Genomic DNA, 24336 nt, shown 5'->3' with positions numbered 1-24336 from the left:
CATCCATCCATCCATCCATCCATCCATCCATCCATCCATTATCTTTACCCACTTCTTCCTTTCTATGTCGTGGGCGTCACTGATGCCCATATCCAGTAGTCACTGTGTGAGAGGCGGGGGACACCCTGGACAGGTCTCCAGTCCATCACAGGGACACATAGAGACAAATGAGACAAACAACCATTCACTCTCTCATTCACACCTAGGGACAATTTAGAGTTACCAATCAGTCTAAAATGAAAGGTTTTGGTCTGTGGGAGGAAACTGGAGTACCTGGAGAAAACCCACTTAGGATGGAGAGAACATGCAAACTCCACCCAGAAATGTCCCGAGCCGGGATTTGATCTGGCGACCTTCTCACTGAGAGGCAGTAGCTCTACCTACTAAGCCACCGTGCCATCCATACTAGGTACTAAATAGTAAAAAGGGAGAATAAAAGCTATCCATCCATCCATCCATCCATTATCTTTACCCACTTATTCCATTTTGGGTCACGGGGGTCGCTGGTGCCCATGTCCAGCAATCACTGTGCGAGGGGTGGGGTACACCCTGGACGGGTCGCAAGTCCATCACAGGGCCACATAGAGACAAATGAGACAAACAACCATTCACTCTCTCACTCACACCTAGGGACAATTTAGAGTTACCAATCAGCCTAACATGCATGTTTTTGGTCTGTGGGAGGAAACCGGAGTACCCGGAGAAAACCCACGCATGCACGGAGAGAACATGCAAACTCCACCCAGAAAGGCCCCCAGACCGGAATTTGAACCAGGGACCTGCTCGCTGAGAGGCAGCAGCTCTACCAGTTGCGCCACCGTGCTGCCAGAATAAAAGCTATTGATAAGATATTTAAGAAGTTATTGCACAAAATAAATCACATAGAAAATGGTAAAAATGTATAAAATGTATTGCATAACTTTAATATTTATTTGTTTAGATTAAAAACGTTGTGGGCAAATGCACAAAAAGGCTTTTATGAGCCAGTCATACTCAAAATCTACATTTTTGGCCTTTCAGGTTAAGATGTTAAATTCTTTAATTTGTGCAAATAAATTGAAGCCTTGACTTGTGGGAGCAGGTTGGATGTCCACGCTGAGTGAACAGGTTGTGCTGCGTCCTCATTTTGTTAATAGTTATTGAATCTGGGAGGTCTGAATTGGGCACCATGCTCACAGCATTTGTTGAAACCACATACAGGAATGAATAGGTACCACCCAAGGATCTTCTGCTCTGACACCAGAATAATAGTTTCCATTTAAAGCACTGAAGGAAAATATTTTGCTATTACTTTAGTACAAAATGGTTTTTTTAACAGACATTTTTGTAACAAAATGTTCCATTGTATATACCATTGAATGTTATGTGTTAGAAAATTAAATATTCACATTTCTTTGTGAATGGGCAGCATTATAGCAGAATTAAATGTTTTGTTCTCGTCTCTTTGAACGTCTCCTTGAACAACTTCTGTATGAGGAACGGCTGAATGGTGTGTGCTTTTACAGAGAGTCATTCTTGAATAAGTTTGATAACCTCCCCCATAACAAAAACTCTGAACTTCAAAAACTGCTAAATCTGCAGCCATAGTGACAATTAATGAAGCATTCCATGACCACAACCGAATCGTTGCAGTATTTAGAGCATGGATGAGGATAGCACGACTTTTATTTGCCATGCAGAACGTGATTTCATACCATGTTCAGAAACTGTTCAAACCTGGGAGTCCTTTAAGGGAAGCATATCACCTGCCACCTCTCATGCCTGACATTTGGACTTAGATTATGTGATGATGAGAGTTGTAGCTGTTTTGGTCTAACCTTGAACACAACTTTATGTCAAATGTGGTGCAGTACTGCAATATCCTTCATGATTTGTTGGCATGAGCTGCTCCTCCTTCACATCGTGAGAATCAGTTGAGGTGGTTCAGGCGTCTGGAAAGGATGTCCTCTGGCTGCTTCCTTAGGGAGGTTGTTTTAGGTCTGTCTGATGAGAAGGAGAGTCTGGGAGTCCTCCTCCAGAAAATTTTGAATAAAGTAGATGCCATTTCCTGCATTCTGGCATATTTTAACAGGTTGATTATTAACATCTAGTTCTATCTACACAAGTAACACTTGATTCATAACTATTTTAGAGTTAATGTCACAACAAGAAGTAGCCTGACCAACAGCTCTCCTTGTGTGAATAGAGCACGCTCCGCTTCTCTCATGCATCCTAGTCACAGTCTAATAAACACAATGTAGCCCAAGTTAAATTTTAGGAAAAAAATCACCAGCCTATATGAAACAACAAAAATAATAATCACTTCTTCTTACTAATGGCCTAGCATAAATCAATATGATCATCATCCATCATGTTTATTAGTAACTTAAAATGCTTAATTAAAACGCCAGTAGTGGGCTAGGTCTACTGTAACGTTACCCAGTTGTAGGGTCAAGAGACAAACATGTAGCATTAACACGGTATGAACAACATTCAGAAATTGTTTCTATAAGAACTGTATCAAATATTTTACATGAACAGTAAGATCGCTCCACCCATGAGGAAATATAACCCAGGCTGAGGTAACCTCGGACTAACTAACAAACAAAGATAGCTGTATGAAGGCAGTGAAGCTCACAGTGTTACCTGAGGCATTTATTTCTTATTGACCAACATTTAGGCAAAGAAGACAGAAAAAAAATCTAATCTACTAATAACTTAAAATAATTACTGCAGTGAGTGTTTTCATGCTGCAGAGTGACATAGGGCAAGAACTCAGTGAAATTCAATATGTAAGAGTAAATTTTTCATTACACAATCTATTAAACTTCTTCTTTCAGCGTTTCCCTCTTCAGGGTCTCCACAGTGAGTCCTCCTCCTCCATCTCACCCTGTCCTCTGCATCCTCTGTCCTCACTCCAACTACCTCCATGTCCTCTCTAACTGCATCCATATATCTCCTCTTTGTCTTTTTCCTGGCAGCTGCATTTCTAACATCCTTCTACCAGTATACCCACTGTCCCTCCTCTGGACATATCCAAACCACTGTCCCTCCACTGGACATGTCCAAACCATCTCATCTCAGTCTGGCCTCTCTAACTTTATCTCCCAGTTGTTCAACCTGTGCTGTGCCTCTGATGATCTCATTCCTAATCTTATCCATCCTTGTCACTCCTAAGGAGAACCTCAACATCTTCATTTCTGCCACTTCCAGTTCTTTCTCCTGTCTTTTTGTCCATGTCTCTGTCTCCAGACCATACAACATAGCTGGTCTCACCGCTGTCTTGTAAACTTTTCCTTTGACCATCCAGATTAGGGGTGCAAACCTCTCAGTGTCTGGTGATTTGATTCTATCCATCCATCCATCCATCCATTATCTTTACCTGCTTATTCCATTTTGGGTCACGGGGGTCGCTGGTGCCCATGTCCAGCAATCACTGTGCGAGGTGCGGGGTACACCCTGGACGGGTCGCAAATCCATCACAGGGCCACATAGAGACAAACAACCATTCACTCTCTCATTCACACCTAGGGACAATTTAGAGTTACCAATCAGCCTAACATGCATGTTTTTGGTCTGTGGGAGGAAACCGGAGCACCCGGAGAAAACCCACGCATGCACGGAGAGAACATGCAAACTCCACCCAGAAAGGCCCCTGGACAGAGGTTTGAACCAAGGACCTGCTCGAAACTCCACCCAGAAAGGCCCCTGGACTGGGGTTTGAACCAAGGACCTGCTCGCTGAGAGGCAGCAGCTCTACCAGTTGCGCCACCGTGCTGCCTCGATTCGATTCTATTCTATTCCAATTTTTGGTGTCACAGTTCAATTCAGAAACAATTTTTCTATTGAAATGCTCATAAATTTTGTTTCAGTTATGTAACTGACAAGATGAAAAGATTGAACAACAATGTAAACAAATAGAACTTTTATTTAAAACAATAATTTTAGGTTCTTTACTGTATCCCGGGGCATTTGGGCAGTCCTACAGCCCGGGGGAACTGAGAGGCCAGCTGAGTCTGGATGGATGGATCAGACGGCATCTGCTGCCAGTTTCTTAGGATCCACTGTGGGATGGACCTTTACAAGAGATCCTTCCTGCCTACAGCCATCAGTATCTATAACATCTCTTAATGAAATGAGGATAACGAGTTACAACAACAAATAATTTCCCTTTGGGATTAATAAAGTATTTTTGAATTGAATTGAATTGAATCAAACATTTTTAATTTATACCAAAATCAGGAACAAATATAGGAGTAGATACAATTCTGTAAATTAAATTACCAGTATTAGCTTAGCTTAGCTGCCTGGATTTTTCTAAAATAAAAATCTAAATCTAAGAACAAATAATTAATCCATCCATCATCCATCATCTTTACCCACTTCTTCCTTTTCGATTCACGGGTGTCACTGTTGCCCATGTCCATCTATCACTGTGTGAGAGGCGGTGGGGCACCTGGACAGGTCTCCAGTCCATCACAGACAAATAATTCAAAATATATAAATACAAAAGTAAACAGACTTCAGCCTAGCATAGTACATTAACCTTTAACTCAAAATATAATATATACTTCACAGTTTTTTTTAACCATATTGCACTATTTGTTATATTTTCAAAACTTAACCTAATATGAAATATACAGACTTCACAGTCTTAACCATATAGATTCATATTTGGTAAATCTTTAACAAAATTTCAAAACCTGTGCAAGTTTGCACAAAAACATCTTCTGAACTGTAATTTATAAATCATAAATTGTATCATTTAGAACTGGCTCCAGGTGATGTGTCTCATCTGGTCTCTTCCACCTGTTAAAAAGACAAATTACATTAAGTTTGTTGTACAACTTGTCTATAAGTTTTAGTATAATATGAGAAATAACACTTACCTTTGAGCTTCAGTTGGTAGCGTTAATCAGAGCTTCTCCCATTTCATTCTTTGTTTCATGGTGGAGGTGTAGAGCAACCTTATCACTAAAAAAAGCTAGGTGAAGTAATAATGTACGTTGAGTACAGTGTATTAAAAATAAACCTGAATCCCTCGCCTTCGACGGAGCTGTATGTTTGTAAATGCTTTGTGATATAGCAGGAGATGGAGTGGGAAATCTTCGCAGCTCTGTTTGTGGAATTAGCTGGAAGTTTTTTGCAGCTTGTCGGCTGCTTCGTTTTTCATCTTCCTTCCATGCATTTGTCGTATTTCAAAAATACTGTACCACAATTTTATTTTACACTTCTTGCAAACAACCGTGCCCTTGTCAAGCTTTGTCTTCCCGGAACATTGTAGGATACGAATTGACTTTACACTGACTTTTAACAAGGAAGGTGCGGGTTGAATCATGTTGTCCTCCACTTCATGCTAGCACTCCATTCAGATAGGGGAGCTAGCTAACTAGCTTGCTGTACGGTGGTCTACAAGGCCAAATTCTACAATGACGGGTGGACGTAATGCAGTACGATTGGGAGTAAGAGTGGAAAAAAAATAAAACAAACGCATTTTTAAATCAATTTAGAATCGATTTAGAATCACCTGGACTAGGAATCTAGATTGTTTTCTAACACTTAGCATGGTAAAAACAGCTACAAGTTGTGGGTTTAGCTTACGCCTTTGTCTCATGTCGTACAACCATAAACTTCTGTGATAAATCCACAACGTCAAATATTATTCCTCGGTATGCAATGAAATATGCTGTATAAAGCTTGGAAAACGCTAGAAAGCCAAGGTTGTTTGTAGCTACTTAGCTTATTCAGACATAGCGCCAAAACTCCGAAAGATGCTGATTGGCTGGAATGAAAGTTTGCCTGTGATTTCATTGGTTGAATTTTTTTTTACCTCTTCATAAACTTCAGTCGTCATTACACAAATCACGTTACACAGATCTGTTTTGACCGGGGGGGGGGGGGGGGTGCTTTCCCCCAGTCTGCATGCATTTCTGCACTGCATACAGACAGACTGGAGAGACTGCTGCGCTCGGGCTGACAGTTTATTACAGTATAAAGCGGGAGATAAGTAGATATATTGCTTGGATACTTGCACAGTTGCCCTAACTGCGCAGCATAGAGTTCACTGTGTGCAGAGAATGTGCTAGCAGTGCGCGGCAGCTTAGAGGGAACATTGGTAACCAGTTTTATGCTTCCCCCTCAGTCACACAGACAAACGCTCCACCTTCACTTTTTCACTGAGATGAAGGCAAACAGGCAAAGGGAGGAGTGCAGCAGCTCGGGAGAAGGGGAGGGGTTACCGCTTAACAAAACACGTGTTACGGGCCTCATGATGTACATCATCACGTATGCCGTACATGTCGTATATTGTACATGATGATGTCACTGTCGTTCAAAATTGAATTGCTCTATAGAATGGCTCTATGAAGTAAACAGTTTTGCCAAGATCTGTTTCCCTTCATAAAGTCATATAAGACATCTCTGGCGTTAACTCCTCGTAGATCCACAAAGAACTGAGGGTTTAAAAAATTAACTCTCCTTCAGAAAGTATTTTCAAAAAATGATTTCACAGAAATGTAGATGAGATGGATGGTGATAAAGCAGAAGGGGAAAATAGTCCCCTTTTTAAAACTGTCTATATCAATGTGGGCGGAGTCTAAATTAGGTGTAAGCGTTCATCTATCTATCCATCCATCCATCCATCCATCCATTATCTTTACCCACTTCTTCCTTTTTGGGTCACTGGTACCCATGTCCAGCCATCACAATGTAAGAGGTGGGGTACACCTGGATAGGTCTCCAGTCCATCACAGGGACACATAGAGACAAACTAGACAAACAACCATTCACTCTCTCACTCACACCGAGAGACAACATGCATGTTTTTGGTCTGTGGGAGGAAACCGGAGTGCCCGGAGAAAACCCACGAAGCGCAGAGAGAACATGCAAACTGCACCCAGAAAAGATCTGTCCATTAAAAGCAATGCATGAAGGAGAAGTAAAGTCTGACTGTCTGTAATAATTCTGACTGGTGTTTGTTGTTTTTGTCAGAGGTGGATGTCAGGCAGCAGGCAGTGGAGGAAATGATGCAAAGAATAAAAAAAGGGGTTCAACTTCGACCCGTCAGCCAGTCACCAAACAGGACCAGGAAACAGGTAATGCCAACTTAAAAGATGTTCAACCTGGTCAGGATGTTTTTAAAACAGTTTATGAAATCTTTACACATCTTAATTCTCAGTAGTTATGTTGTTGAGCTTTGAAAGTACCAAACTCATGCTGAAGAGACAAAACTGAATTTCTTCCAAAGCTGATTACAGAAATCCAAAGTAGTAGCAGAACTTTGTCAACAAAAAACAAAGAAAAGAAAATATGAAATATGAAGAAAAAAAAAGAGTTTAATGGTCAACTTGCAGAGTTGGACTGTTTTTTGTTAATTCTACCAGAAATGTAAAACTGAATTGTTTCTATTGTCTTACTTGACATTTAGCTAACACAATTTCCTTCACTTGTAAAAGTTCTGTTGGAAAGTACCTAATAAATAAGTCACTTTTCTTCCATCTTTGTGTAACAGAAAATCTAGAAAAAATGTTGTCTGGTTGTTAAAAAAAATCACTTCCAACTGAAATTAAATTAAAATCAGTCCTCTTAAAGGTTATCTGCACTCTTCTTTCTTACATCACTAAAAGTGGGACATTTTAACTCTAAATTTAAAAGTACGAAACAGAGTTAGAGTTCCTTTAAACATTCTCCTAGGTGCCAATCCTGTTTAGCAAAATATTCCAAAAACCACTAGCTGAATTTTAATACAACTTTCAGAAAGTAATCATAGAATTTACAAATATTGGATATGTGAAGGATGACCTTTTGAAATTAATCCAGTTCAAGATGGCTGCCACAGTTCATCAACAGTCAACGCAAAAAGGGCTACAGTTCAAATCTTACAGAAAATGTAATTAAAATTTGACAAAAAAAAAAAAAAATTTCTAGAAGCTTAGAGTTTTTCACAACATAATCTTTGACCATTGTTGCAGGGCAAAAAAAAATCTTCTAAAGGAAAAGCTTTAACCCTCCTGCTGCCCTTGGGTCAAAATGTCTCATGACCCTTGTGAATGAAGGCAACACAGCATGTTGTATTTCTACCAATAAAAACAGAATTATTATCTTAATATTAAAGTTTTATAACACTCAAATTATCGCAATTCTATGTATATTAGAGAAACAACCCAAATCTGCCTAAGCTATTACTGCGCTGTTCATTAGAAACAGATTTACTTCTAGTTTGTGACAAACTGAAGGAGTTTAAACCATGACAGCCTGTATTTTCATTCATTCAACCTTTATTTATACAGGTTAATCCCATTGAGCCTCGGGCACTCATTTACAAGAGAGACCTGAAAAGAACAGCCTGTATCAGAGTCAGATACAGGACAGTATAGCAGCTGAGTTCTGGTTCTTTCTTTCACATAAACTGGAGAAGAATGTCATTATTACACTAAAGAGAACTCAATCCCAGGTGAAAGTTTGAAGGAAACCAGCATGGAAAGTGAGGTCAAGTGAAAACTAAACACTGAAGCTTGACATGAGACTGCTGTGCCCAGTTACATGGGATGGGTGGATAATTGAGCATCATTGTGACAGAAAAATGCTTTCAGCTAAAACCACTGAAGAAAACCATCGGCTGCAGATCTGAAATGTTCTCAGGCCTGATGGAAGAATGTTTTTTTGTTTGTTTGTTTGCACGTTGTTGAATGTATATTGTTCATTGCTCTTAAACCCATCAGTGTTGCGGATTATCCCCGAGCTTCATGTTTTGATAAAACATGACAAACGGTCAAGACATCTTTTAGTCAGCTTGTTCCTCCGCCTTAACAACTCTGACAAATTAGATAGCATTAGGGCCTGCTCTGCAAGGTAATTATAAATAATGAGGATGGAAAAATTGCCATGACTCAAAATGATTGTGCGTTAACACATTTACTTCTTGTAGAAAGCATACATCCTCATGTTTCACTACAATGTTCCGTCTTTGTGGTGAGAGATGCAGTTTATTCATCCAAGTGCTAAATGAGGAAAAATAAGTATAATGTGTCAGACTGCTGTTTATTTACCGAAGCCATTTTCTCCTCCTATTTTCCTCTTAACAGATGGAGAGGCTGCCGTCTAATTTTGCCATTCAGGAACTTAAAGGAATCATGGTAATGGGACTCGCAGGTCATGTTTTTCTTCTTCAAACTTTCTGGGTTGTTTCCTGTTAGGGAAACATTTATTCACACTGTACACAGATGTCTTTAAAGTATATAGTCCTAAAAAAATCAAACAAAATTCAGAAATCTGGTCAAATACTTTGCAGTATACAGTTAGCAGGCCTGCTGTTCTTGGGTCAAAATGACCCATGTCTCCTAGGTCATTTTGACCCATTGGAAGAAGGAGCGTTAAAAAAGCTTTAAATACAGTATATTATTTGCATGTTAAAAATATTATATATGTATATTTGTGTTGTACAACAAAAAAGGTTAAATCATGTCATCTGGTTTTTATTTTTATTTATTTATTTTTTGTTTATAAATGTGTTTGTGTAAGAAGATATGTTGTTTGGTGGTTTCACTCCCATTTGTCATTTTTTTTCTCTTATAGCTTTACAACCTAAAATTCTATTCAGTTTTCAAATTTAATTAATCCATCCATACATAATTTTTACCCGCTTCTTTGTTTCTGGGTCATGGGGGTCACTGGTACCCATATCCAGCAGTCACTGTGTGAGAGGCAGGGGACACTCTGAACAGGTCTCCAGTCCATCACAGGGACACTCAGAGACAAACGAAACAAACTCTCAAGCACTCTCTCACTCCCAGCCGGGATTCAATCAGGCAAACTTCTCACTGAAAGGCAACAGCTCTACCAACTAAGCCACCGTGCCACCCTGATGAATACATTTACCCAAAATAGTCCAATTCAAAGAAGTTAGAGAATTAAAAACTGAAGATTGGTGCATGTATCGGTACAGTATATGTAGTCACTTTCCTAAAGAGAATAATTTGTAGAGCCATCATTTGCAGCAGTTCCAGCATCTGTACTCTTTAGGTTTGTCTCCATGATCCTGGCACAGTTAGCCACTAGACTTGTTCATAATGATCAAAGTGGTCCAGCTCCTTCAAGTTGGATGGGTGCAGCTTTTTTCCAACAATCATTAAATCAAATCAGGGATTCTCAGTTGGATTGAGGACTGGACTTTGATTAGGTCATTCCTTCTTCTTCTTCTTCTGCTTCTGGCTTTTCCCTCTTCAGGGTCTCCACAATGAGTCATCCTCCTCCATCTGACTCTGTCCTCTGCAGCCTGTCCTCACTCCAACTACCTCCATGTCCTCTCTAACTGCATCCATATACTTTGTATCTCCTCTTTGTCTTTTTCCTGGCAGCTGGATTTCTAACATCCTTCTACCAATATACCCACTGTCCCTCCTCTGGACATGTCCAAACCACTGTCCCTCCTCTGGACATGTCCAAACCATTTCAGTCTGGCCTCTCTAACTTTATCTTCGAGTTGTTCAACCTGTGCTGTACCTCTGATGATCTCCTTCCTAATCTTATCCATCCTTGTCACTCCTAAGGAGAACCTCAACATATTCATTTCAGCCACTTCCAGTTCTGTCTCCTGTCTTTTTGTCCATGTCTCTGTCTCCAGATTATACAACATAACTGGTCTCACAACTATATTGTAAATTTTTCTTTGATCTTTTCTGACACCCTTTTGTCACAAATCACTCCTGACACATTTCTCCATCCACTCCATCCTGCCTGAACTCTCGTTTTCACCTCTTTGCCACATTCCCCATTTTCCTGGACAGTGGACCCCAAGTACTTGAAGTCCTGCACCTTTGTGACCTCTGCTCCTTGTAGCCTCACTGTTCCACCAACCTACTTCTCATTCACACACATGTGCTCTGTCTTACTATGGCTGACTTTCATTCATCTTCTTTCAAGTGCATACCTCTCCAAGTTCTCTTCCACCTGTTCCCTGTTCTCACCACAGATCAAAATGTCATCTGCAAACATCATAGTCCACGGGGATTCTTGCCTGACCTCATCTGTTAGTTGGTCCATCCCCAGAGCAAACAAGAAGGGGCCCAGAACTGATCCTTTATGGACTCCCACCTCTACCCTGAAGCTATCTGTCATCCCTACAGCACATCTCACCACTGTCCTGCCATCCTCATACATGTTCTGTACCAGCCTAACATACTTCTCTGCCACTACAGATTTCATCATGCAATACCACACCTCCTCCCTCGGCACCCTGTCATATGCTTTTTCTAAATACACAAAGGCACAATGGAGTTCTTTCTGACCCTCTCACTTTGCCATCAGCATTCTCAAAGCAAAGATGGCATCTGTGGTGCTTTTTCTTGGCATGAAACCATACTGCTGCTCACAGATAGTCACCTCTCGTCTAAGTCTTGCTTCCACAACTCTCTCCCAGACCTCCATTGTGTCTCTCATCAACTTAATTACAATTCTGTACATCACCCTTGTTCTTAAAAATGTGCACCAGCACACTTCTTCTCCATTCCTCAGTCATTTTCTCACCCTCAAATATGCCATTGAATATTTGAGACAAAAGCCTCACTGCCATCTCTCCAAGACATTTTCCAAACCTCCACTGGTATGTCATCAGGTCCTACTGCCTTCCCCTTCATTCCTTTATGAGCTTTCTGGACTTCACCCTCATTAATCTTTTCCACTTCCTGATCCACAGTTTATATGACCTCTACTCTTCTTTCTCTTTCATTCTCTTCGTTCATTAGCTCCTCAAAGTACTCCTTCCATCTTCTAATCACACTCTCCTCACTTGTTACAACATTATCATTCCCATCTTTAACAAGACTAACCTACTGCACACACTTTCCAGCCTGATCCCTCTGTCTCTCCAATTGGTACAAGTCCTTCTCACCCTCTTTAGTGTCCATCCTCCCATACAACTCTTCACCTTCTGCTTTGCCTTTGCCACCTCCGTCTTTGCTCTACATTGCATCTCCTTATATTTTGGTCTCGTCTCTTCGGTCCTCTCACTGTCATATGTGTTTTTGGCTAACCTCTTTCTGTGAATAGCTTCCTACACTTCACTATTCCACTACCAGGTTTCCTTATCTTCCATTCTCTGTTCAGATGACACACCAAGTCACCAAGACTAGGTCATTCTTGTTTCTCCTTAAACTACTCAAGTGTTGCTTCAGTGGTGGGTTTGGGATCATTGTCTCCAAACTCTGGAAAACTAACAGATTTCCATCAAGCATTTCTCTGTTTTTAATCTATTCTTCTTTCCTTCAACTCTGACTAGTTTCCCTGTTCTTAGTGATAAAAGAAAACATTCACTGATGTTCTGATGATCTCAACATGATGATGGTGTTTGGTCTCTGGCAGAATTGCATTGTCAATTCACACAAATAACTATTTTAGCCCTGCATGACCTATTTTGCATGTATGGGGAGCCTGCAATATGCCTTTTGAGAAATCCCATCCATCCATCCATTTTCTTCCGCTTATCCGGGGTTGGGTCGTGGGGTAGCAGCCTAAGAAGGGAGGCCCAGACTTCCCTCTCCCAAGCCACTTCGGCCAGCTTTTCTGGGGGAATTCCGGGGAGAGCCCAGACACCCTGCGGAGAAAACTCATTTTGGCCACTTTTATCCAAGATCTCATTCTTTTGGTCACAACCCAAAGCTCATGACCATAGATGAGGGTAGGAACGCAGATTGATCGGTAAATTGAGAGCTTCGCCTTTTGACTCTGCTCTCTCTTCACCATGACAGACCTGTACAGCGCCAGCTTCACTGCAGATGCTGCACCTATCCGCCTATCGATCTCACCCTCCATTTTTCCCTCATTCGTGAACAAGACCCCAAGATACTTGAACTCCTCCACTTGGGGTAGGAACTCCTCCCTGACCCGGAGTAGGCACTCTACCCTTTTCTGGCTCAAGACCATGACCTCGGATTTGGAGGAACTGATCTTCATCTCGGCCGCGTCGCACTCGGCTGCGACCCGCTCCAGCAAAAGCTGTAGATCACTATCTGATGAAGCCAATAGGACCACATAATCTGCAAAAAGCAGAGATGCAATGCTAACACCACCAAAATGGATCCCCTCAACACCTTGGCTGCGCCTAGAAATTCTGTCCATAAAAGTTATGAATAGAATCGGTGACAAAAGGCAACCTTGGCGGAGTCCAACTCTCACCGGGAACAAGCCCGACTTACTGCCGGCAATGCGGACCAGGCTCTGACACCGGTCATACAGGGACCTACCAGCCCATATCAAAGGGCCCGGTACCCCATACTCCCAGAGTACCCCCCACAGGGTTCCCCGAGGGACGCGGTCAAACACCTTCTCCAAGTCCACAAAGCACATGTAGACCGGTTGGGCAAACTCCCACGCACCCTCCAGGACCCTGCTGAGAGTGTAGAGCTGGTCCAGTGTTCCATGGCCAAGACGAAAACCACACTGCTCCTTCTGAATCCGAGGTTCGACTATCCGATGGACCCTCCTCTCCAGAACCTCTGAATAGACCTTACCAGGGAAGCGTAAGAGCGTGATTCCCCTGTAGTTGGAACACACTCTACGTTCTCTGATTTTGAGAAATCCCATATGTTAAATTGTAAATGGACTGTACTTATATAGCGCCTTACTATCCTATCAAGATATTCAAAGTGTCATGATCAGCGGCCCCTGCTGGCCCCCCATCTGCTCACGTATCTGCCCCTTCATGACATGACATGTTTTCTGCCCCTCTCCTTCATGTTTTGTTTAACCCTCATCTCCTGTCAATCTGCACTTCAAGTCCACTCATGTCACTTCTCTGTCACCATGCCCACTCAGCTGATTCCCCACAATCAACCTTCATGCCTCTCTCCCGTTTTCTCCACTACTTAAACTCCATGCCCACATTCATTCAGTGCGAGATTATTATACCTTCCATGGTCCCTGACTTTGAAACCTTCATAGTTTCATGTCCAGACCTCAGACCTTGCTCTCTGGATTATCAACCTCACGCCTGTTTCCTGGTTTCTTTGCTTTGCCTGCCCCTGTTGGATTACACTTTTCTGTCCATGGTATCAACCCCTGCTTCCTCGTCTACGACCATGCATCAGGGTTACGTTTTTTGGGCTTAATGATTTAAAACTATGATCTTGTGTGTATGACCCCACATTGTCTCTTGGACCATGCTTGGATTTGCCCTCACAAACCATGTACCACAGCTGCGCTGCCTGTGATGTCACCACTGCAGTTTCTGACAGTTGGCTCTCACTCTGTCCTGCCAGTGAGGATCTGTCACCGTGACTCTTCCCTGCAGCTGCTTAATATAAATAAATAAAGACTGTTTTTTTGTTTTACTCTTGTGTCTGGTTGATTTAGAATCCTAAAATGGTTTTCTGACATAAAGCTCTTTACAATCTGTGTCCTCATTTACCCATTCGTACAGCACTCTTCTAGATCTATACAAAGAATAATCAGTGATTTATCACATTCATACACTGATGGGACACACATCGAAGGCAATGAGGGGTTCAGTGTTTTGCCCAGGGACACTTCATCATGTGACTGCAGGTGGAATCGAACCCCCAATTTTTGCATTGGAGGACGACTTCCCTAACCACTCAGCCACAATGGCCCCAACACTAAGCTTTAAAAATGATTTTTCAGCAACAACATTTTCCTGCTATTTTTTTATCAAGCCCAGCTCTGTGCAGCTTAAGGGGTCCGATGGGTAGATCCTCCCACTTCTGCAGAAGAGCTGCTCAGCTCCATCAGGGTTATCTTTAACCTCCGGGACATTTCTCTGATTAATTCCCTCCTTGTTTAGACCATAATGTTTGGCAGACAACCTTCCCTTGTCATGTTTGTTGCGATGGTATCATCTTTCCATTTCCTTATACTGTAATCGATTTATTGGTGCTTTGTTGGATATTCAGGTTTCTGGGATGTTTTGTAGTTCCAACACTGATTTGAACTTCTTAAACTAACAAAGTTAAGTCAGGTCCTCTGGATGGTTTGCTATTGATGAAATGTTTCATTTTTCATCCTAAAGACTTCAGCAGTCTGAGGAGCCACAACGAACTCTGTTTTATCCACTTCTCATAGTGGATCAACCAGTTTGATGGTACTCAGGTGGTTTCTGTAGTCCACCCTCACCCCTCGGACTCATGGTGCCCATGTCCAGCAATCACTTTGCGAGGGGCCGGGTACACCCTGGACAGGTCTCCAGTCCATCACAGGAAAACATAGAGACAAACGAGAAAAACAACCATTCACTCTCTCACTCACTTAGGGACAATTTAGAGTTACCAATCAGCCTAATATGCATGCTTTTGGCCTGTGGGAGGAAACCGGAGTACCCGGAAAAAACCCATGCATGCACGGAGAGAACATGCAAACTCCACCCAGAAAGGCCCCCTGACCGGAATTTGAACCAGGGACCTGCTTGCTGAGATTCAGCAGCTCTACCAGTTGCACCAACATGCTGCCCACTCAATAATCCAGGTAGAAAAATCTAATAAAGGTAAGTCAGGTCCTCTGGATGTTTTCTTTTTGTTGATAACAATTGGATTATGTCTTGGATAACTATGGATATTGGATTGTGTCTGTATTTGAGAAGGAAAGCACAAAGAGGAAAAAACAAAACAAGGAACGTCTTTCAATGGTCTGTGACTCAGTTCCCCCCATGTGTTGTAAAAACTGTTCAAAGGATTTTTGAACATCACATTGCTAAACTGCTTAGAGGCGTGGTGGTGCTGGTGTGGATTCTGGGGGCTATCAGAACAGGTGGAAATATGTTGAGATCTTTTGAGCCTTAGATTGTTCTTATTTACCTCATTTTGTGGCTTCTGAAGGCAAAAGTTGGGACTTCAAAGCAAAGAGGGTCAAAACAAATGCATGTTACATGTTGCAGTTTTATAATTATTTTAGAAATATTTAAAACAATTTTTCCCATTTAACCTCATTCATCTGAGGTATCCTGTGTAAGTTTATAATAAAACATATCCATTTAAATTCTAGGTTGTAAGACAACAAAATAAAATAATTACCAAATGGTTTGAATACTTTTGCAACCACTGTAGTGTCAAACAGAATTTTTCATTCAACCTTTATTTAAACAGATAAATCACATTGAGCCTCGAAGACTCATTTACAAGTGAGACCTGTTTGGACAGACAAAAACAGTGGTTAAGTGGACACATGTAGGAGTTGGAGGCGAAAAAAAATTCCTATCAGACTTTTTTCTTGGCTGAAAAAAAAACCCCTTATATTGAAAAAACACCTCGCATAAACAAGCACATATTTATGTAGACATTCTGCAGAGCAGAGCATGAAGAAGGAAGAGACGAGACCGGTCAACAACGTCTACAGATGCTCTCGAGGTCACTGTAATCAGTCAATGTCCTCCGGTGAATCAAAAGTATCAGCAGCAACAAACACTAGCAACAGGGAGTAATTTGTAAACTGATCGATGCCCAAAAGCAAATAGGGGCAGGGGGTCCGGGAGTCCTCCGCCAAAAAATTTTGAATAAAGTAGATGCGACTTCCTGCGTTTTGGTGTATTTTAACAGGCTGCCTCATTTGTGAACACTATGCTTTTGTCACACATACCCCCCCCCCCCCCCCCCCAACGGTTCTGAGCTCAACTTTTCTCCGCTGAATTTACTGTCCTCGTTGTTGTCAGACTCCACGTGTGAAACCTCCAGGCACCTCCTCCATCTGTTCATGGCGGCTGCCTGTGGGCTCCTGCCCACGTATGACTGCCTGGTTAGCTCATCACTCACTCCCACCACTCTTTAGGGGCGGAGATGTTTTCACGATAGAGGCAGAAATGCTTACTTGAAGGGGCAGATCGTATGGGATATTAAAAAGCTGGTAAGTGCTGTTGTCTTTAAAATAAGTGTTTATGTAATTATTTTCAGTTTACATATCAAATATAAGTTTTATTTGTTCAAGGTAGTCAAATTTGTTCATGACTTTATTATTAGTAAGCCTGAGAGTTACTGGATCCTGTTCCAGCAGGATCCATCTCAAATTAAGCACTGACTAGCAACAACAACTGAAGTGTGTGAGAACTTCCTAATCTTTTTTCCCAACAAGGTTGCAAACATTAGAGCTCTCATAAGCCCTCCATCTTTTGACCCCTCCATCTCTGTCACACGCTCTGCTGTTTTCAGTCAGTTTGAGTTCGTCACCCTGCCTTTTTAAAAGACATCACTGGTCGTATGAAATCTGCTGGATCTCCAAACGATCCCATCCCATCTCATCTTTTTAAAGAGGTTTTTAACACGGTGGCTCCTTTTGCGTCCCAAATCATAAATGGCAGCTTGGCAAGTGGACAGGTACCTGTGAGTTTTAAACACGCAGTTGTGACACCACTGATTAAAAAGCCTGGCCTGGACCACACAGTCATGTCTAATTTTAGGCCTATTTCTAAACTGCCCTTTGTGTCCAAGAGCTTGGAGAAAATAGTTTACAGTCAGTTAACATGTTACTTAAACAACCACAACCTTCTTGAACTGTTTCAATCCGGTTTTAAAACTCACCATGGTACTGAGTCGGCACTGTTGAAAGTTTTTAACGACATTCTCTTAGCCACAGACTCTGGTCACCGTGTAGTTTTGATGCTGCTGGACCTAACTGCTGCCTTCGACACAGTGGACCATCAGATCCTCCTGTCTCGTCTGGAGAACTGGGTGGGCATTCAGGGTCCTGCTCTACAGTGGTTTAGATCCTATTTAACTGAGAGAAGCTTTTGTATGTGCTTTGTTTCTGTGGAGTCCTCTGTAGCACCTCTCACATGTGGAGTACCTCAGGGGTCTGTACTTGGCCCCCTTCTGTTTTCCCTTTATTTACTACCTCTGGGATATATTCTTCGGAAACATGGTATTTCTTTTCATTTTTACGCCGATGACAGCCAAATCTATATTCCTTTGAAACAAGATAAACAGTACGCCTTGAACCAACTCCTGAAATGTATGGCGGAAGTCAGAGCATGGACGTCACAGAACTTTTTACACTTTAATGAGAAAAAGACGGAGGTCTTGTTGTTTAAGCCCAGTGATGGTTCCAAAGTCCATGTTGATCTGGGTCCTTTAACCAAACATCTGACTGAGACAGCAACCAACCTGGGTGTGAGGTTGGACAATGATTTTAAACTGGATGCTCAGATTAAATCTGTGGTCAAGTCCAACCTTTATCACCTGAGACAACTGGCCAAGGTGAAACCATTCCTGTCACAACATCATTTTGAGATTTTAATCCATGCTTTCATCACAACTCGTCTGGACTATTGCAATTCACTTTATGTGGGTCTGAGTCAGCCAGTTACTGACTCGACTTCAGCTGGTTCAGAATGCTGCTGCTCGTCTTTTAACTGGCACCAGAAAATGAGAGCACATCACCCCTGTCCTAAAATCACTACACTGGCTCCCAGTTCGTTTCCAATTAATTTTAAGGTTCTTTTGTTCGTATTTAAATGTCTTCATGGTCTCGCCCCACAGTATCTGTCCGACCTTCTCCAGCCGTACAATCCCTCACGTTCTCTTAGGTCACCTGATCAGCTGCTGTTGACCGTCCCAAAGTCAAACAGGAGGCTGAGAGGTGACCAAGAATTCTCAGTCGCTGCACCCAAACTGTGGAACGAGCTGCCTCTGCACGTCAGACAAGCTGACTCACTTCCTGTTTTTAAATCTGCTCTGCTCTGCTCTGAAGACTCATTTTTTTCTCTTTGGCTTTTAACGCAGCTTGAAATGTTGGCTTTACTGTTTTATGTTATTTGTTTTATTGTTGTTACTGTTTGCTGCTTTATGATTTGGTAGTTCATTACTTTTATGGTATTTGTTGAGTTCATAGTTTTTATGCTTGTATGTGTTAGTGTACAGCACTTTGGCCAACGGTGTTGTTTTAAAGTGCTTTATAAATAAAGTTGTATTGTATTGTATTGTAACAACTGGTGTCTCTGTTCACCTGTGCAGGAGAATTTCAACAAACCCCGCCCCCAAACAAAGGCTGCATCTCCTTCAGCGAGGCATGACGACGAGCTGCAGAGGATCCTGTTGAGGCGACGGGATGCTCTGATGCTCCCGACACAATGACAGTAAGTCCCATCATCCTGCAGGACGTACAACATCTATCATCACCGGTTGTTTGGTAAATACTTTAATATTCATGTCGTCACAGTTTTCCTGCATCCATGTCTCAAGGAGAGACATCCAGCACTGAATGTAGAACAGAGTTTTTTCTTTTTTTAAATGGTGACAACACTAGATGTTAGACTAAACATGTGTTTTTGTGCAGGTTTCCTTCCTGGTTTCTCCCGTGCATTGTGAGAGGAGCCACAAGACTGATCTCAGACCAGGAGACGGGTGACAGATTCCTCTTGGCAGTCTGGATTATCTTTCCTGCATTGAAATAGTCTGACTGTCTTGAGTGATCCTCAATACAATCAAAGTAATTCTGGTTCAATTTTCCTGTTAGAAAAGTAAAATAGGAGCCGTTTTAGTGTTTGCAAATCAAGACAACCAATGAGCAGAGCGTTTACACTGAAGCCATTTAGTTCGAGTCAAATGAAAGTTATGAACCCATGAAAGTTATGAACCCCTCGTCACCTTTTCAAGGCTCGTTCAAGTCCTTTTCTAAAAGCACAGTTTTTTGTTTGCACTGTGGTGAATAGGGCTGTGAACATGCAGCCTTGAGCTTTTGGCTAAAGCAAAATATGTCTCTATTCACACTGGGTTTGACCTTGTAGCTCCCCAGTGGGCAATTACAGGCCGCAGAGGTGGATTTTGTTTTCACCGTTCCTCTGAGTCACTCTGCTGTTTTTAAGGCCTTCATTTTAGGTTTGGTGCTACTTCCTCTTACTGAGTTCACCTCGCAGTTGTTCCTCCTGTTGACCTGTAAGAATTCGGTTCAGTCGAAGATCAAGTCACTTCAAGTGTATGGAGTCATACAATAACAACAACTAAAACTGGAGCGTTACAGAAGAAATTTTTAGGGTGTCAACGCAGCTACTGCTCAAAATCCTAACCCAAGTTCGTATCATTTAAGAAGAAAACACTAACTGGTACGTTTCGATGTTTGAGTTGTATAAAACACACTGAAGAAGCAAAACCATAAAGGAAATGTTACAGCTGCTGCCAGTGCCTGGTAGGGATCACCATGGTAACCAAACACCCGTGTCTCACTCCCTGACTGCCAAGTTAATGGGAGGCAGAGAAAAACTGAAAAGAAAGCTTTGAACACACAATCGATGTGCAATAACTAAAAATTAGATCTTAAAATTGTTTAACGCCTGAATGGAAATACGAAATATAATGAAATATGTAATGAAAATACAATGTTTTAGATATGACAAGTTAAAAAGATCCTTCACTGCCAGATTTGAAGATAATATTTTTAAGTTAAAATATACCTGAAGATGTGGAAGCTCAAGTGTAAATCTTCTGTATTCTGGAGAAACTAAAGAGAAAACTGTAAGTCCTTTAGCAGTAAGAGACACACTGAATGAAACAAGACAAAACACCTGCTGTTTTGATATATAAATTGTATATTCAGGTTTGGTATATTTGTCATGTGAAAATCCACACAAGGTCAACAATGCAATGAAATGTTGAGGATGAGAAGAACCACATGGTCTAAAGAGTTGTAAGAAGATAGTATTTGCAAAAGATATGAAATTTCACAATATTTTTTAAAATAATGTGTGACATCATCAACCATCAGTTGAACATTTTATTGAAAAATTAGTAAAAATTACAAAACAAACTGTGATTACGTAAAAAACAGTACAGATGCCAGTTTAGTCGTGAAACTTTCTGTGACCCGTTGAATGTTTCTTTTGTGAAGTGTCTCTGAGTCGTAAAACTATAACTGGCTCAGTTTTCCCATAGATTTCACTAAAATCCCATCGATATCCATTTTTTTCATTCCAGTTTTATTTTCCTTTTTTTTTTCTTCACGTTACACAGCATACCACTACCAAGGTAAAGCACACTATTCCCAATTAGGCTGCACATTTTAATTAATTGATTTATGGTTTTATGTGGTTTGAAATAAGACTGTGCAGTGAGATATAGAATGAGCATTTTAAACAACCTTTACAAAACTTCCACAGTTCATAAAATATCAAAAACAAATTGGTTTAAGACTAAAGTTGTGGCCTACATCCATTTATTCAAAAGTGCAGACATATTAATCACCTTATGAACACAGCTGAACCTCCCATCTGATTTTTTTTACTGTTTACCTTTATGTGAAATCACAGCTGAGCCTGTTGACTTCATCTTCATTTCTATTGTCATGAGAACTATTTGAGTGGAAAGAAATACTTTGCACTATTAAAATTTAAAGGTTTATATTTCTTAATATTATATTTTCTGAACTGATGAGAATTTTTCTTTTATGTTTATTCTGCAGCTTTGTCATATTTGCCCCAAAAGATAATTTGAATGTGAGACCATTAGAGAGCTGAAGCTTGGCTGAAAAAAGAGACAGAAAAAAGTTTTCCAGTTTCCAAACAAACAACTTGAATCCACATGATTGTTATGGTGGGACCATGGTCTGTTTGCAAAACCTAAATAAGAGATTAAGCCTGGATTACCCAGTTATCCTGATTTAACTGATCTTTGGTTCAGTTTCACAAAAGAAGAAGTTACCACGGAGCTGAACCGAAAAGTTCTTTGAACAGTTACTCAAACATGTAAACTTGTGTTTGCATTCAGTTCTATGTCGTATAAGCTTCGCCCTTTAAGGCCTTCGCTTTAGTGGGTTTATCCCGTTATGCGCAGCATAAGCACTGAAAAAAAATTTAGTCCACGCCCACCTGCTGTGTGGGCCCCACCCGGTCCGTATAAATTACGTTAAGAGCGGGAAATCGGCTCCCATTTTTTCTTCAGCGAGCTAATATAGCACTGTCAGAAGAACAAAGAAGGAAAATTGTGTAGATGACCAACCTTTGTTAAGGATGCTTGGCCCGGCAGTCGACCTCCGGTCGTCCGGTGAGTTCTTCTCCCCGAGGAGAAGATGACGAGTAGTCCTATTCAAGGTAAGCGCCGAGGAATATTTCCCAATGACAGGTCATTACATGCTGGACAACGCCATCTTGTATTTTTTCCTCTTATCGCCGACCCTCGGAGCGAATCGGATGGTTCCTCCGGGATAGGCGTGCTCAGCTGCAGCCCCCGCTGCTTTTTTTTTCCCTCCGGGGGGGCGTAGTGGGGGGGGGGGGGGGGGGGGCTGAGTGAATGCTCACCCCATCCCACCTCGTTTTCGCATCGGCGATCACACTCCTCCCGTCCGATGGCGCCCCAGGGGTTGCCCGGCGTAACCCAGGAGGAGGCTGACATGAAAGGACCCTTTTTTACATCCTACGCCTTTCCCGCCAGTTCGGATGATCCGGCAGGAAGGTTGTTTACTGGGCTCCATTCCGGCTCACCGTCTTGACCCATATGGCCTCGCGCTCCCAACAGGACGTCCTACGGGCGAGGCCACAGACGGGCTTTTCCTGGTAGATTGGGAGAGTCAGTCCCCAGTCCGCACCCATCACCAGAGTGGAGGGGTTCACCGGGAGGTGCTATCCCTCGGTAAACCCCCTAGAGCCGAGCCTCGCGGAAGCTTCAGAGCTAAGCTGTCCAGGTCGGAGCAGCGTCCCGTCCCTCCGGAGAAACACGAACCAGACGGTGACCGCGCTCTCCAATCGAGACCATCAATGTGCTTTCAGGCAGCCGCAGCTAGCAACAACGTGGCGCTGCTAGCATATAGCCTGTCCAAAGGCGCTGAAGGCCGCAGACCTGCCTTGGAGACAAAGAACTCCCTCTGTAAGACAGCAGACGTTATCTTCAACATGTGTGCCTCTTCTACGGTTTGCCTGTCGACGATTGCAGCGTGGATGACGATGATCCAACGATCCACTTGGTTTCATTACTCTCCCTCGCTGCTGGAGAAACTGCACAAAGACCTGATGGAGGGCCCATCACGGCGGACGCGCTGTTCGAGAGCAGCTTCAGTTCCATGCTGGTGAGTTGAAGCAGTCGGAGGAGGTGCCAGAGGCTGTGCGCCACCTCACCAAGCCGCGCGGCTCATCCCGCCCCCCGGCCCACTGGAGGGACCGTCGCTAGCAGAGCATCGACGTTTCCACGGCCGCGGCTCTTGCTCAGTTCCACCACCAGCCCCGCCCGTCAGAATCCAGCCCTCTTCATTCCGGCAACCTGCAGTTCAGCGTGTCCCCAGAGTTCGCCTGCAAGACAGCGCTCTGGGCAAACAAATCGCAGAGCTCAAGAGGGAGAAGTTTTGAAAATGACGGTCTGCGGAGGGTGTGCGTAAAAGTGACACGAAAGTTGAAATAAATCATCATTCAATGATCAAAGTGTCTGTTTTTTAGCCAGTCTGTAAGCTCGGATGAACTCACAGCGGCTGCGCACACATCCTTCACACATAACGAGCCGGTGTCCTTAAATAAAGGTTTTTTAAACTCACCGTCGCTCCAAGACATGACGAGTCGATCACACGACACAATGGTAAGCGATCCTCACCCAAGCGGTGTCAAACTCGCACTCGTGGGATGAAACAGCCTCCATCCAACGGCGCTGTGTTGATGTGACTCACACACACACAGCTGCCCGGGGCTCTCCGGCTCACATCGGTGTAAATGTGGACCGCAGGCTGGGTGAGGTGGAGGTCTTCGCTCTCACAAGAGCGACACTCGCCCCACCGAATCAAACGCGGGCAGCCGTCACCCACCGCGTCTCAGCATAAAGAGTGAGGCAGCTGAACGAACCCTGATGACGAGTTCCGCCTCCTTCCAGCGAGAGCGGCGCACATCCCTCCAGAGAAAACGTGAACTTCCGCGGGGCTCGCAGCCTTCACTCCAACAGCACAGCGTAGATGAAGTCACGCCCTCCGCCTCTCAACGTTCGTACAGCGACGTCAATCGCGCAGCCCCACAGCGTCATCAGCTGTCACACGCTTTGCCTCAGCACACACCGGCCCACCTGTACATGAAGGTTGGTCTGCGGCCCGAGCGCAGCGCACGAGCGCGTTCAGAGCCTTTTTTCGAGGAAGCCTCGCCTTGGGTCACGCAGAAAACATTCCCGCAATGCATGACAGCGGTCTCGTGGGGCGGACTACTGACGGCCGTACAAACGTGATGCATCACTTAAGCGCACGTTCACTCTACAAACGTTACATAGAGTGGCTAAAACATGCTCGCTGGTCAGATGGATGGACAGGGCGTTATGCAAATAGTTACAAGTTACAGTTTGCAACCGACCCCCTCCTTTCGGAGGAGTTATAGAAACGGTCCTGTCATCATCAGTCCAAATTTCATCACTAAATGCAAAAGTCCAAGTGTTTCTGATAAAAGTAATCTCCAGAGTTCCCCAACAGAGAGAA

General features: G+C 42.8%; 1 protein-coding gene across 1 annotated transcript in view; it reads left to right on the top strand.

Moving 5' to 3' along the window:
• shtn1 (shootin 1) overlaps positions 1-19307 on the top strand; it is a 129743-nt gene extending 110436 nt beyond the window's left edge. The window contains exons 13-16 of the mRNA XM_037687960.1: positions 6970-7073; positions 9063-9113; positions 18924-19045; positions 19246-19307. Of these exons, the coding sequence (XP_037543888.1) occupies positions 6970-7073; positions 9063-9113; positions 18924-19043 (275 nt within the window). The 3' untranslated portion in view covers positions 19044-19045; positions 19246-19307. The remainder of the gene's footprint in view (positions 1-6969; positions 7074-9062; positions 9114-18923; positions 19046-19245) is intronic.
• The last annotated feature ends 5029 nt before the right edge of the window (positions 19308-24336 follow it).

Source organism: Nematolebias whitei, chromosome 1, assembly GCF_014905685.2.
Source record: "Nematolebias whitei isolate Nwh7 chromosome 1, NemWhi1, whole genome shotgun sequence".
Lineage (NCBI taxonomy): Eukaryota > Metazoa > Chordata > Actinopteri > Cyprinodontiformes > Rivulidae > Nematolebias > Nematolebias whitei.
The sequence above is the reverse complement of the archived record's forward strand: the minus strand, read 5'-3'. Positions and strand labels throughout refer to the sequence as shown.